The following is a 16373-nucleotide window of genomic DNA, read 5'->3' on the forward strand; positions in this document are numbered from 1 at the left end:
TTATTCCGATTTTTCTAAAGGAATTTATTTTAAACCCACCTCGTAACCATTTTCTTTGCTGATTACCCACAGTTGGACCGGTGTCTACGGACATCCAGTCCGATTTCAGTTTATGTCAGTGCACTTGACTTTGCCTCACGAGTTTCGGGGACGCTCGGACCGTGAGTGCCAGGATTTGTGGCTCGGCAGACTTGGTGTCCCGAGACCTGCCAGGATTGCGGATCAGGCTGACTACGGTCCCCTGCATCCTGCCAGAGCGACTCGAGCTGACTTGGTGTCATCGAGGAATCTGCCGGCGGGACAGGCTGATCATAGTCCCCTGATTTCGCCAGTTTGCGGCTCGGGTAGCCTGCGTGACGTCCGAGACCTGCCAGGGAATTGACGGTTAAGACAGGGGTACAATTTGGTGGTATTTTCAAGGATTTTGAGTTTTCTTTATTTAATTATGATTTTCAGTTATTTTATATCAGCTTCTCTAATTTTTTTCAGGCATGGATACCTTTATATATATTTATTCAGTTATGCAAGGTTTGAGTACAGAGCTTTTATACAAGTTTGATTTCAATATTTTATACAAGCTTGATTTCAATGCTTTTGTGCGAAACCTTTCGAACTTGAATGTGATTTACATAGAATGCCTTGAATTTAGTATGCGTTATATAGAGAGTACGTATTTAGTTTTATTTAACTATTTCACAATGAGGGTTATTATGGTTATAAAGTTATTTCTAAGAACCTTATTTTTGTCCACTCACATTTTCAACCTGTTTTTCGCCCCCAGGCCATAGAAGTGCGCGGGATCCACCACCGGGCCAATCAAAGCTTCCGCGTCATGCAGTAAGGTAGAGTCTTATAGCAAATCCTTAAAACCCTGAAACTTAGACAAATGCTCTGATATATAGTTGAAGTTGAAAAATAGGAGTTGATATCTGTTATTTGAAAAAAATTTGGCAGTTGGTGTGAATTTAATTGATTGTTTAACAGGTGGAAAATATTGGGTTTGGTCAAAATACAGGTGAGACTCTGCCGAATTTTCGGCAGAAGTCTAAAGGAGAATTTAAAGCGAGAAGGGTAAAAAGGTCTTTTGTGCCCGACATTCGCCAGGTGTCGGACACGCACAGTGTAAGAACCCAAACCAAAATATCAAAAAAAATTAAGATTTCTTTATTCTAGCCAAAAGACGATTTTGCCCTCGCATATTTTAAAGGGGGAAAATTTGACTTTTTGATCGGAAAAGAATTTGGCAATTCCGCTTACGCTGTTGCGTAGAGCACGGCGAAACGAGTTCGTAGACATGGAGTAGACCCGAATCGGAGTTGTAACGAAGGAGTTATGGTCAAAAGAGTCTCAGTGGTAGAACCATAAATATTTCGAAGTTCAGTTTTATAAACCCAGTTTTTCCTCCTTGCGACCATTTCGACGAGCCAACTTCAGACAGCGGTTTCTCCCAACACAGGCCACCGTTTCAGGCGATACCGGTCCCAAACGAACCACCTCACTTCCCACTATCAGCCCTGTCCCACCTCAGCCTCTATCCGCTACTGCAATAGCCGGAAACAGCCACGAAACAGGCCTGTTCCAACAGGTTTTCTGAAAAATTTTGGGAGCTCGTTCTCCCTCAATTCTTCTCCGAATTGGACGAGTAAGGTATGGTTTTCTACCTATTTTCCATGCTCTAGCTGTTGGTTGAGTAGGATTTCGTTAATTTTGAGCGTAGTTCAACTGAATTCCAACTTAGGTTTTTGCCGATTCTGGTCTCCGATTTGCGGATCTCGATTCGGAGTCCATTTGAGCCTCGAACGAATTTTTCCATAATATGCGATTCTTGGGTGTAGTGTCGTCTAGCCGTTGGATCGCACCCCATTTCGGATATGTTGTTCTACATTGTTTCAGGATCATGTAGGATTCAACGGATTGCGAATCGGAGTCCCGGATACTCCGGAATCGCGAACCCTAGGGCTAGGGTTAGGGTTTTAAGCGATAACGCGATTTTGGCCGATCCGACCGTCCGATCCGGACCAAATTTGCAGAACTTGGTTCCCGCCCTATGAGAAACCTTCCGGGAAGCTCAGATTGGCCATCGGACACCGTGGACCCCACGGGTCTCGGGTCGGCCGATCTGACAGTTTATTGCTTAACTGAGCGTCGGACCTTCCAAAAGTGGTCCAAGTGTCTAAAAAGGGCTAAAGTGGGCATAGGAGTGATCTGGAACGAAATGCACGTATTTCTAAGAGCCGGGGCCAGGGCATTTAATTTAAATTCTAGTTATCCAGTAATTTATTAATTTATTATTCTTGGATAATCAGGCATCAGGAGTCCAGCTAATCCACAGGAGGGACCTTCAAGAGGTCCAGCTAGCTCGGACCAGCAGTGAGTGGACCTTTCTTTTCTAAATGATTTTTCTGAATCAGTTTTATCCAGTGTGATTTATTCCTATGAATTTAAATATTCCTTCTATACATTGCTTAGCTGATTTTGCTAAAGTTATTTGAACAGCAGACTTTGAGATTTATGATTCATAAATAGCTAGCTCAGATTTTATCAGAATACAGAGGATATCAGATTTTATCCAAGATAATTATTTTAGACCACCATGAATTATAGAAAGCAGAGTTTGAGTTTTTCTATCAGATAAAAAGGGCAGCACAGTTATAGATTGAATAAAGATTCAGTTAATCATCAGATCTTTCAGAAATATTATGACAATTATATATTATATTTTCTCAGCAGTTTATATTTTCTTAAACCACTGTGGGTACCCAGTTACAGAAACAGGTTGCCGTCAAATAAGACGATGTCTACAGACATCCAGTTTACTTTCAGTTACGTCAGTGCACTTGACATTTGCCTCACGAGTTTTGGGGACGCCCGGACCGTGAGTGCCAGGATTTGCGGCTCGGCTGACTTTATGTCCCCGAGACCTGCCAGGAATTGCGGATCAAGCTGACTACCGTCTCCTGAATCCTGCCAGGATTGCGGCTAGGATACACTATGTGTCGCCGAGACCTGCCAGGGGAATTGACAGATTTACAGAGGATTTGACAGTTTTACAGGGGTACACCTAGGTGGTAGTTTTAAAAGAAATTTCAGTGCTTTTATGCAAATATTGATTTCAGTGATTGTACTCAATATTTCCTTGGTATTGAGCATATCTTACATCTGGATATATATATGTATATATGTCTGTGAATACTTTGAATTTACCCTAATTCAGTGCAGTTTACATATTCAGTTTTATGATTATCATTATTTTTACAGTGGGGGTTATTATGTTCATACACTGTTTGAGAACTATATTTTGGTCCACTCACACTTTTAATGTTTTGCGCCCCCCAGGCCGTAGAAGAACGAAGGAAACCACTCGGGCCATCATCCTAGCTCCTGACCCACCACCAAAGTGTAGGAACTCGTTGTAACTTTCCTTGGATCTGTAAATGTGTATAGAAATGCTCTGATATTTTGTTGAACTTGAGAAACTGAAGTTGAGATTTGTTGGTTGTTTTAATCTGGCAGTTGGTGTGTTAGTTATAACTGTTTGACAGGTGAAAGACTTGGGTATGGTCAATACACAGGGGAGACTCTGCCGAATTTTCGGCAGATGTCTGAAAGGAAAATTTTTCAAAAGAAATTGGTAAAGGAAAGGGTAAAAAGGTCATTCGTGCCAGGCATTCGCCAGGTGTCGGACACGCACAGGATTCAGCTCGGATTCCAAAGTGAAAATTGGGTCGGGTCCTGTCACACAGGGCCTGGCCCAGATTTCAAAGAGGAAATTGGGTTGGGTCCTGTCACCCCGGGTGTGGTCTTTTACTCTAGTTTGATTTTATAAGGATCGAGGAAGAGAGAGAAAGAAGTTCAAAGGGAGAAGGATCTTCAAGCGTATATTCTCCCATGAGAATATTTATGCTAACATTTGGTGCTTTCATTGAGAGCTTCGAGATATATTCAATGTGATGCTCTTGAATCCAAATAAAAGGAAATCAGCTTCCTTTCCATCATCTGTTTCATCTGAAACCCTCAAAGAATCATGGTAAGAGGCCCCACCACGAAGAACACGGTGAAAACAACTACCGCATGTTGGCAAGAATTTTTCTAGGCACCCATGATCGTTTTCCTCTCTGTGATTAAAAAAAAAAAGGAAATCAAAAGGATTCTCTCTAGCACCCATGGCTCTGCAATTTGCCGCCAACGCATCACCGCTAGCAAAATGCGATTGGGTTTGTCCTACCAGGCCTGACACACCGGTCTTCAATCTCCAGGCCTGACAGGCTCACGTAGCCCATAGCTCAAGGAAGCTAGCCCCAGGCCTCGACGAAATTCTCCACATTCGCTGCCATTCACAAATCGGTGACTTTTGCTCATCACCTGGCCACACCGACGGCACCGTCACATTCATCGACGTCCTAACAGTAAACGTCGAGGCAAGCTCACCTGTTTGAAGACGAAAATCACCAGGAGGAATGCTGGAAAAGATAGAGGTCTCGGCTTAGCTTTGAGCGGGGACCTTCCCGCTAGCGTTTCGAGACACCACCGATGCCATCAGAATCATCCGGCTCTGATTTGCAAAACCCAGCTAGGACAACACCATTCGCATCCAGAAAAGTCATTAACACGCCGATTGTAGTTTTGCCATATCTGCCCAGCTCGGAAAAGGCCATTCTGCTTGCCTCCTCGCGACCCGCGACCTCTGATCGAACCAGGGGACTCGGATTTTCGATCTCCAATGACATCTAGCCTCTTCGTCGCAACAATAGCGACTAAATTCCAGCTGTAGACAACTTCCCCTATGGCCAGCTTTCAAATACACTTCCTGATTTTACAATTCCTCTAACAAACAATAATGTTTAACAAAAAATCCTTTTCTGATTATGCGAAAAATCAATACCTACAACACTTTTAACAAAAATTTTACCAAACGCCAAACTGTTTTGTCTCACATCTGATTTCTCTTATAGCAAATCTAACAACAATTCTCATTTAGTCCCAATCTTTATAAGTCTATGAAAGTGTGCATCAAAGACTCTCTAAATCCTATTTGAGAGAAAGATAAGATGTTCATACCCTTGGAGCGAATCTTGAAACCAGGAATAATGTTCAAGTAGAAGAAGTGGTCCCTTTGTTGTTGGCTCTCCCTTTGATGTTGATTCTCCACCTTGTAGCTCTCCAAATATGTACAAAGATATGTACCTCCCCAAAGCTCTTCACCAATGATTGAATAGGATGAGAGAATGAGTAGACAACAAGTGAAGAGTGGTGATAGCACCTTCACTTGATGTGACCGGTTCAAGGGGTTAGGGAGAGAGAGCATGATGTTTCCCCTCTTCCAATTTCACCAACTTGAAAACCCCCTAAGATGATAGGATACCATAGCTACGCACTTATAGGATAAAAAATGTCGCAAGAGTGACAAAAATACTCTCATGCCCTAGTGTAGCTGCACTCCCCTTGTGTGTCATCTTTTGTGCTATCTTGGTCCAACACATTAATCCTATAATGTGTCACATATGTGCTTAAGTCCATATGGTCAAATCTCTTTTGAATTTCCAAGTCATATGAGACCTTTAAATTAAAGTTTCATAACTTTAATTGAATAATTAAATTAATCTAATCAATTTAATTACTCTAGTGACTTAACTAATTTATTCACTCACTTGTCTAACAAGTGTTGGTCCCGGTCATCCTTAGTTGACCATCAAGTGTTGGGTCAACTGTTTGACCTTTGACTTTTGACCTCGACCTTTGACTTTCACATTGACTTTGACCAAGTCACAAAATCATCCATTCTCTTCTTAATTTCCCAATTGATTCCTTTTCGGTGTGTGATCTTATAGGTTCTAATTAGCGAGGTAGTGGGTATGAATGATTCACTTTGAATCAAGTGTAAATTGTATCCCTCCATACAATTCTCCCTATTGGCGAATACTAATTATAATTAGTCCTTATAGGGCTACCCAAGCTAAAATGAATTCATTTAGAGAACCTAATCAGTTTTGTGATTACAATGCAATTCGATCATTCTCTAATTCAATACTCTATATCATATTATCGGGATATAGTAAATTTGTGTCAAAATCCCTAATTTGACATCTCTAGATTATTAATATGGGTTTATTTAAGATGTTCACTAGTTAATAGGGCTTATGTTAACTTATTTAGGGGCTATTTGGTAACCATTTCATTTTCAGTTTTCGAATTTTTTATTTTCACTTTTTTTGAAAATTGAAAATTGAAAATTTGTTTGAGAGCATCTCAAAGAGAGATGTCAAATGCAAAATGTTAAATATAATTTTATGGCTTATGTGGCAATTTAACACTTATGAAAAAAAATTAAGTCACCTGAAATGCCAAATATTGTATTATTTTATTATATTTTTAAAAACAAATGGAGTCCATATGATGTATATAAAGTTTTAAAAGAGAGTAATTGATAATGGGGTTCATGGCTGAAAAATATTAAAATAAAATTTGACATCAAGTTTTTTGATATGTTATTTTCTAAATATGTCTCACAACCTTTAAATTTATGTAGGATTTGACTATTTTAGTTGGAGTAACTATAACCCATATTTTTTTTAATCATTTATGTGTGCACATGACAATTTGACATATTGGTTAGTGATAGGGTTGGGCATCAATCCAGTAGAACTAATAGAACCAATAGAACCGATCGGTTTGGTTTGGTTTTAATTAAGAAAAAGTTAAACTGTTTAAAAACCAAACCAAACCGAACCGTATACGGTTTTGTTTTATTTTGTTTTCAACTTTTGTAAATTGGCCTAAAGAAAGTCGGACCGTCTATGTGTATATTTATTTATTTATATTTTATTTTACATTTGTAATACTTTAATTAGGTCATAATTATATATGGATATTTGAATTGAGTTATATTAGTTATTAGAATTTGAAGTTTTATGACATCTTGAGCTTCAAGATGATTTCGTACTCTTGAAAATGATACAAGTATGGAGCAAGTTGTGAATTTGTTGATTGTAATTGGGCTAACAATGCTGAAAAAATTACAAAAGAAAGGAGAATTGGGCTTAAGCCCAAATCGGCCGAACCGTACCAAACCAAATCATCCTAAGTTGGTTTGATTTGGTTCAGTTTCATTCTTGGCTTTGTCAAAACTGAATTAAACCAAACTATTATATTGTAATTGATTTGGCCACGGTTAAAGGTGGGCATGATACGGTAATGAGCTCGTACGGCTACCGATATCGGAAATTAAAACCGGTATGGTGCGGTATGGGATTATTGTTTGCCAAAGTTGGTACCGTACTATACCATGCCAAATCGATATTGGTACGGTATTGGGTACCATTTCGATAACAAAATGACACAGCTAAAAAATGCAAGAAGGAATGAATAAGACAATAAAAATAGCTACTAAATTTCATAATTCTTTCATACGATATGCCCTGAGAGTCCAAAGCTTCAGACTGAAGCTTGAAGACAAAACACAACTTTTTTCATCATAATGTTGGCTACCTAGATTAAATTACAACATTTTCTTATATGTGTAAGACATTAGTTATGGGGGAAAAAAACCCAACTCAATTGCAGAAATGTGGAAAACAAAAATTGAGGAAATGAAATTTACATTAATTAAGCCATGAAAATGAACTTACAGATATGGTTATTCGAGAAAATTTGACAGAAGATGCAAAAAGAAAATTACAATTCATAGACATTGATCAGAGAAAGTAAACAATAGCTACCCAAATCCCCAGCAACCTCAAGAAATTCTTCTTTTTTATCTATACAAATTTGCAAAACGGGACTTTGGAAAATCTCCTTCCTTCCTTCACAGTTCATCACAACAACTATATGTTTTCTATTTGAATACGTTTATATTTCGATACGGTACGGTTTTGACTGGTACTAAATATTTGATACTGCTACCACACCATACTCTATTTATAATATAGTACTGATTATCTCCCCATCCCAAATGAAACGGTATGAATGATTAGTGTACGGTTTTGGTATTTCGGTTTTAGATGCCCACCTCTAGCCGCCGTGTTAAAGTAAAACCAATCCAATCCAGATCATGCCACACCCAGTTAGAAATGCTCTAATCAATAATTTGAATTTTTAGTTTTATAGAATTTTGAAAACTCCCAAAAATCAATTCCAGATTTCAATTTTAATTTTTTTTTCGCGCTCACTCTCTCAACTATCTCCGCCTCCACCATCCATTCTCGATCTCACTGCTTCAGTCTCGCTTATATCCTCTTCTCACTCTCAGATCTCACTGGGCTTTCATCAAAGGTGAGAAATCTTTGATTTCGAATGTTTGGTGGTGTTTGATTTGGTGTTTTTGGACTATTTTATGTTGTGGGTACTTCATATTTGGATTGCTTTTGTGTTTTAGAGCTTTGGGTTTCTTGTTCTGTTACTGATTTGTGATTGTTATGCATCTTTACGTTTAATTTGTTTCATAGCAATCTTACCTCTGTTATGCTAGAGTGTTTGCCTTAGTGATTCCTAATCTACCAGGTGTGGCTGTTTTGCAAAAGGCACGACTGTTTGTGCATTTATAAGTGTCTTCATGAACACTGGTGGTTTGGGGCTGTCATTTGCATAGAGCTTTTTGTTTTTTAGGCATCTATACCTTATAAATCAAAGTGTGTCAGAGTCACAGTTGTTATTAGTTGCCAGTGGATCTTTGCACAATAGACATCTTGCTGGATAGGTTCTGCATTTCCAGGCTCTGATTTATTTATATAAAAAAATCTGGAAGCCTTTATATTGCTCATGGATGAATTTGTGATTTAAATTAAGGAAAGGATCCTTTTTTGTGTGCTCTGTGAATCTCTGCACAAATTGATCTATGAACACTATGTCCTTCACCACTCGTAGTCTACAGGAATATCTATGAACAATTTGTGGTTTTGTTCTGTTGCTGTTGTGTACAACATCCACATAGACCTGTCCAATCCTCTTTTAGACCACTGTCAACAGCAAGTAGTCAGTCTCCTTCTAAAGTTAATATCTCGTTGTCACATTTACTATTTTGATTTCAATGTTCAATTTGGAGTTCATAGACGTATGAGTTTAGCTAGGTAATGTAACAGTGCTCTGTTATAACTGATAAGATGAAGTTGCCTGCCAAGGTTTTTCTGATTGTTTTGTTGGGGGAATTGTTTTCTTTCTAACTTCAACATACTGTTTGTGTTCGCATAGTCACAATATTCTCCCTAGAGTTCTTCCTTTTTACCACCACTAGAAAAAAAATCTATGGTATTAATTTCCTATTTTCTCTCTCTCATTTTGTTTTGAAAAATCATTTCCAGTTTCAATCAGCAACTGGGCTTTCATTGTTTTTACTCCTTTCTTTTTTGTTTTTTGGGTAAGGAAGAGTCTGTAAAGCTTCTACTATACATGATTGTTCCTTTACCTTGGTTTGTGATGATCAGAATTTGTGGCTTTTTGAAAGGCTTATTTTCAGTTTTAGGTACTTCTTAAGGCTTTTTCAGGCATTTTTTCCTAAGCTTGGGTACTTCTTAAGCCCATATCTATATTCAAGGTTTGTCTAATGCTTTAACTTTATTCTTTCATCAATGGCCTTTATGGAGACCAAATAAGTAGAAAGTTTTGGTGTGTGCTTATTTCAAGGATCAGTTCTCAGTGGACAGATTTACTTGTTGCATTATCAATTCTATAAAGTGGTGGGAATTTTTTGTAAAGTTCTCGAACTCGGTTCTGATTTCCTTGTTACAAAACTTCTACTACAGATGGGGTGCAAAATTGACTTCACAAGAGGTGGCTGACAAAGTGAAGCACTTTTTCAAGTACTGCTCCATTAATCAACACAAAATGACCGTATTAACACCTTCGTATCACGCCGAGGTATGAATATGATGACCTTAAGAAACTAAGTGCAGACTAGAATATCTGTGCTATGAAGCTTCTTTCTGTATCTCCTTTTGTTTAACTGCATGCAGAGTTATTCGCCAGAGGTTTAACTTCGTGCAGAGTTACTCGCCGGAGGATAATTGGTTCGACCTTCGCCAAAGAATTTACTTAACATATTCACGTAGTAACATGTAACTGTGTTTATGTTTAACAAATACAGGAGCATAAAAAACTCAACCCTAACTAATGTAAGTACTCGACCAGACGTAAATAGGTTCAAATAGAAATGAAAGGTTTCATCAGTTCAACAACACCAATTGAGTGTCGGAAATACAAAAATGAGTCTTTTAAGTCAGTCAAAGAAACATAATAAAGTTTAGGTTGATAAGTAGCGTACGGCACCAATTAACCTAGTCTAAGTTGTCAACATGTATGTTATCTACACCAAAAGTAGGGTAAGCATTACATATGTTCATTTTTCCAGCAATGGAAACCCGGTTGAGATTTTAAGTTAATTACGTTTCATTTTAATAACATAATTAAGTTAAATAGTTTTGCAAGTATTTAAAATGATTTAAATAATTAAAACTATTTTTACAATAATCTTCAGATGTGAATAATTGTGTAAATTAATTATTAAATTTAAATCTTAAAGTAGTTTAATATAATATAAATAATTTAATACTGTTTTAATTATTCTCAAAATTAATTTGAATGTTCTTGACAATTGAGCCCGTACATTCTTAAAAAAAGAAAATAAGCCATTGAGCCCAAGCCACGCTTGGGTTGGGCCTTTGCGGTCCTTGCTTGAGCCTTTGCTATAGAATACGACAATTTCCATCACTATTTCTAAAGCTTTTACCATGTTGCAGATTGCAGTGCAAGCGCTGATATGAAAACCTTGAGAAGACACAAGGAGGGAATCTATAACACTGCTCAAAACTATCACAGAAAGTTCTCAGACATCACCATGGTCGCTAGAACTGACAGATCCAGACCCCAAGAATGCCTTGTTTTGGTGGAGGCAAGGGACGCTAATACTTCGCTTCTGCATCAAATCTTGCAAAGCTGTGCAAGAACAGGTGCACCCATGGAAGGTAAGGCCTGCCATGGACAGATCATACGTGTTGGTTTGCAAGCAGACACTTTAACATCTAACATGCTCATCAACATGTATTCTAAATGCAGTTTAGTTGATTTTGCTGGCAAAGTTTTTGATGAAATGCCTGAAAGAAGCTTAGTTTCATGGAACACGATGATTGGGTCACTTACCCAAAATGGGGAGGAACAGAAAGCTCTTGGTCTTTTCTTGCAGATGCGAAGAGAAGGGAACCATTTTAGTGAATTCACTGTTTCGAGTGTTCTTTGTGCTTGTGCTGCGAAATGTGCTGTTTTTGAGTGTAAACAACTGCACGTTCTTGCTGTTAAGTTAGCAATGAATTTAAATGTCTATGTGGGAACTGCATTGCTTGACGTTTATGCAAAGTCTGGTTTGATAAAGGATGCAAGCAGTGTGTTTGCGTCTCTGCCAGAGAGGAGTGAGGTTACTTGGAGTTCGATGGTAGCTGGGTATGTGCAAAATGAGCTTTATGAGGAGGCTTTGATGTTCTTCCGTAGAGCTAAAATGATGGGGTTAAAACAGAACCAGTTTACAATTTCTTCTGCTATTTGTGCTTGTGCAGGTCTGGCAGCTCTTATTGAAGGGAAGCAGGTGCATGCCGTGTTATGTAAAACTGGATTTGGTTTGAATAAATTTATTGTTTCCTCTCTTATAGACATGTATGCAAAATGTGGTAGCATTAAAGAAGCTTACCATGTGTTTCGAGATATGGACGAGACAAACACTGTGTTATGGAATACCATGATTTCTGGGTTTGCTAGACATGCTTGCTCCCTAGAGGTGATGATCTTATTTGAGAAAATGCAGCAGATGGGTACGTTCCCAAGTGAAGTAACGTATGTTTCTGTATTAACTGCTTGTAGTCATATGGGATTGGTTGAAAGTGCAAGGAAATACTTCAACCTCATGATAACAGAACACAATGTGTCACCTAATGTTGTTCACTATTCATGCATGGTTGATCTTTTTGGTCGGTCAGGGTTGTTGCTTGAAGCCTATAATTTGATAGAGGAAATGCCATTTGATGCTACTGCTTCCATGTGGGGTTCACTGTTGGCTTCTTGTAGGATCTATGGAAAACTTCACTTGGCTGAGGTAGCAGCTAAGCATTTGTCTGAGATAGAACCTAATAATGCCGGAAACCATCTTCTGCTGTCAAACATTTATGCAGCAAATAAGAAATGGGATGAAGTTGCAAGAATAAGGAAACTTCTTAAAGAAAGTGAGTTGAAGAAGGAGAGAGGGAAGAGTTGGATCGAAATCAAGGACAAAGTTCACTCATTTATGGTTGGAGAGAGAAAGCATGCTAGAATTGCAGAGATATACTCAAAATTGGATTGTTTGATCGAAGAGTTGAAGATTATGGGCTATAAGGCTGAGACTGAACATGACCTACATTATGTGGGAGAGAACAGAAAACATGAACTGTTGAGGCACCATAGCGAGAAACTTGCTCTTACTTTGGGATTGATGTGCTTACCTTCAAATGCATCTATCAGGATCATGAAGAATCTTAGGATTTGTGGTGATTGCCATTCTTTTATGAAGTTTGCATCATCTTGTACAGGGAAGGAAATCATTGTCAGGGATACTAATAGGTTCCACCATTTCAAGAATGGTTGTTGTTCTTGTCGGGAATTTTGGTAGAAGATTAATTTAATGGCTACCCATCCAGACAATTGGATATCAAGATACTTTTGGTAAGAAAGTGTACTATAGACTTCAGAGATGTCAGAGACTCCTGAAATTTGGTCTTCCGCAATTGGAATTATATCTATGGGATCTTGCATTTTGAAAATCAAAGGGCGGGCTGTGTGAAAGACCTTCCAGTGACTAAAGGAGTAAACGTAAGAAAAGTGTTAAGAGACTCAAGGACTTTACCAAATCTCCTTACTTATCACTATTTCGAGCCCACAATGACATCAAAACTCATGTAGCCCCAAAGTGACTTTACCGAAATATTCCATGCTCACAATTAGCTTTGCAAATTACAGACTAATAAAAAAAGTATAAAACATTGAGGTTTTTGAATGAATTAGGATTTGGGTTGGGTTCAATTGGGCTTATTGGAAAATCATTATGCTTGATATATATCTAAAATAGTATGGGTCTGAATAGATGTAGGCTTTGTTAGGCTTAAGTTAACTTCATATCAGATTATTTTAGGTTGGTCGATTAGGGGTGGGCATAATTCGGTTTAGTCCAATAGGTGATGTAAGCTAGCCATTGATTTGTCGAATCATGCAAAAGATGAAAAAGAGGGAAATATGAAGAAAAGAGAAAGAAGAAGAAAGAGCAAAAGAAGAAAGAAATAATGAGGCACAACAAAACGAAGAGTTAAGTTTCACCAAAAAGAAAAGAGTGGGGCTAGAGTTGTTACTTGGTTGGCATAGATTGGAACTAAGGCATTGGATGTTAATGGCATGTTTACTTAGAAGTAATGAAAATAAAAAGAAAAGGAATAGATTAAATAATTAATGGGAATAAGATCAACAACCCTATCCTAATTGGGATTAAGACATTTGGATTCGGTTAAATGATCTAGATTGGGTAAATAATGTGATTTGAATATTAATTCGGCTTACTAATATATTTGAATTTAAATAAAGAAATAAATTTAAATTAATAGAGTGATCGTGTTAAAAGCTCAATAAAGGTGAACATTTATGTTAATGCACAATTTATGAGAAGTGAAATATGTGCTACAATTTATTTCTATTGACCATTGTGTTTTGAGTTACTTGATAGACATGTTTCGCATATAATTTTCCTTACAACTCTATGCTATTCTGATAAGACTAAACTGTTGTTTTGCCCCCCGAACTATACCATAATTATTAATTTCCTTCATGAACTATTTTTTTGATAAATTAAGGACTTCAACTATTTTGTTGTCAATTTTTTGGATGTCCATCTAAGTTTTTTCATGTGACTTGCACATGGTTGGGTTTTAAGAAATGAGAATAACAACAAACATTTAAAGAAATTTATGACAAAATATAAATATAAGTGTTGGCTGCGCAAATCTTATGGCTTGGTGTTCCTGGTTGAGGAGATATGCCCCCACACAAGTCTTTCTACTTTGTGTTGGATAGGGTGTCCGCGGTCATGCTAGCACGGTCTATAGTGCATTTGATGAGGATAAAGATGGATGGATGGATGGATGGATGGATGGATTGAGTGCACCTGTTTGATCTAACTTCGCTCAAAGCCATTGTGGTTGGGAGAGGAAGAGTTCTCGGCCGTCAAATTCATGGCCTTAGCTACAAGGCTATTGATTGGGGTCGGCAGATTTGGATGGTGCTCCAACATCTCGTTAGATTGCAAAGGTTGTATGATATATGGGGTGTACGGAATAGTAACCAATATGGTGCTCCGGTGCCTTGAAAATCAAGGGTTGTATGATATATTGATGGATGGAAGGATTAACTTTACCACTACTCCTAGGAAAGCATTTAAGGATATTGAAAGTGCATGACATGAAGATAAATGACAAGAAAAGATAAGTTACTCCATGGGAGGCTTGGTTGGTCGGGAACCCTTTGAAATTTGCTAGGGATCTTGTATTTACAGGGAGAAGATGAAGCATGGGCTGATGGAGGCAAGGTCCGAGAGTTCCAAAGTCGGAACATCATAGACTTCCGAAGTCAGAACATCCACAACACTGAAATGGCATGACAAATAGATTATGCACAAAACATCTCCTAAACAATAGAATACCAAAGCCAAGAAGCTGGAAAACAAGTTAAATACAAAGCTAGAATATTATAACAGGCAGCAAATTTAGGCAAAAGAAAATAGATAGCACCAAGACCAAACAAAAAGCTATTTTAATCAAAAGTAGCAAATCCAAAGAAGGGATGACACTAATGGCAAAATAATATAACAACTAACTAGTAATTGCTGCAAAATACTGTAAACGAAAAAGTACAATGAAAAAGTAGGAAGAAACCGAAAAAAAAGAAGGAAAAATTTGCATAAAAAATAAATCAATTGCATTGCAATAGATTATGTAATAGAGAAAAAAAAACTGTCAAAATACCAAATTTCACTAAGAGATTTCATACCTAGAAAACTGAGGACTTGATGAGATCTGAGAAAAATGATGTTTTGAGTGAGACAGAGAGAGATCCTCGCCATATCCAAGAGGAATGAGGCAGTGAAATCGAGAGAGGAGATTTACAATTATGAATATATTAACAAGATTTATTATTTGTTGGGAAAATAGGCCAATAACTTTATTTGAAGTACATTTAAATATAAAATTGATTACTGTTTGGGTTTTAAATTTGAAACTTGAAAAACAAAATCATTATTTTGTTTATAAGAAAACATTATATTTTAATGTAAATACCCTACAAGGACAAATCCTTTTGGTGACCACCACTTCTCGTCGCTAAAAGTTAAAATTTGATCGTTGGAAACTTACAGCGACATAAAGTCTGGCAGCTTAGGTCATTGGCAAAATTGTGTGGCTAGAAAGATTTGGCGACGAAACTAAAATTTTGGTGACGCATCGTAACTTACGACCAATTATTCTTGTCACAGATTTGCAAAATCGTGGTCTAATGTCTTGCCTAATTGGCACGTAATTTTAAATTTTTGGTGACCAAAGAATACTGAATTGTCACAAAACAGGTTTGGTGACGACTTGTATTTGTCAGAAATAGGAAAATATTTGGTCGCCAAGAACTTCTATATTTGGTGGTAATTACTCGAAATTTCTTGATCATTTTAGAACTTTGCGACGGATGCATAATGATGGTAGCCATTCTTGGTTGGCGACCAATCTTTTTAGATCGCTCAAGTACCAAATTTGGTCACCTTTTGTAACATATTTTGTTAATTAAATGTAAAAGTTCTAGTGCTTTAAATATAATTTTAACTTCCATTTGACTCCTAACATGGGAAGAAAAAAAGGATAAGAGTCTATTTTACCTTGTTTTTCCATAGCAATGGTGCTTTCACCAATAGGACTGTGTCACTTCACCATGTCACTTTTTGACCTTGCCTTATATAAAATAAAAAAAGTTGTTTGTTACCATGGCCCCAAGGAGCCTTAAGCACTTGTACAATGCTCAAGTAAAGGCTTCTGGGCAACGAGCATGATGTAATATAGAATTTGTTCATTGTCTTAAGAACATATGGAACCTATTATTTTGAAATATAAATTTGGCACATATAATTTGTTCTATGTGCTAATAATACATTCAATCAACAGAGGAGAAAATTATAATCTAATTAGCAACATTTATGTCATCAAGACCATCAAAAACATCATAACTAATGCATGCACCATCTTCCTCATCAAAATTACCACCACTAACCAAGAGGTTAAAAGCATAAACTAATTAACAACATCATCAATATCATCAAGATTATAAAAAAACATCATAAT

At 37.4% G+C, this 16373-nt stretch overlaps 1 protein-coding gene across 3 annotated transcripts; it reads left to right on the top strand.

Annotated features, from left to right (window-relative positions):
• Window positions 1-8041: 8041 nt before the first annotated feature.
• On the top strand, window positions 8042-12773 carry LOC117612800 (pentatricopeptide repeat-containing protein At5g04780, mitochondrial-like). Of its 3 annotated transcripts, XM_034341444.1 has the most exons (3): window positions 8042-8268; window positions 9735-9849; window positions 10728-12773. In XM_034341444.1, the coding sequence occupies exon 3, from the start codon at window positions 10748-10750 to the stop codon at window positions 12620-12622; it is 1875 nt and encodes a 624-aa protein (XP_034197335.1). In that variant the 5' UTR covers window positions 8042-8268; window positions 9735-9849; window positions 10728-10747; the 3' UTR covers window positions 12623-12773. The 3 variants fall into 3 exon arrangements, with proteins under 3 accessions (XP_034197335.1, XP_034197334.1, XP_034197336.1); XM_034341443.1 differs by lacking the exon at window positions 9735-9849; XM_034341445.1 differs by lacking the exons at window positions 8042-8268; window positions 9735-9849 and having other exon boundaries at window positions 10837-10952; window positions 11044-12773.
• Window positions 12774-16373: the final 3600 nt, after the last annotated feature.

This window comes from Prunus dulcis, unplaced genomic scaffold (assembly GCF_902201215.1).
Source record: "Prunus dulcis unplaced genomic scaffold, ALMONDv2, whole genome shotgun sequence".
NCBI classification, from domain to species: Eukaryota; Viridiplantae; Streptophyta; class Magnoliopsida; order Rosales; family Rosaceae; genus Prunus; species Prunus dulcis.

Coding starts and splice junctions, on each gene's coding strand:
- LOC117612800 (XM_034341444.1), top strand. CDS start 10,748: ATGAAAACCTTGAGAAGACACAAGGAGGGAATCTATAACACTGCTCAA.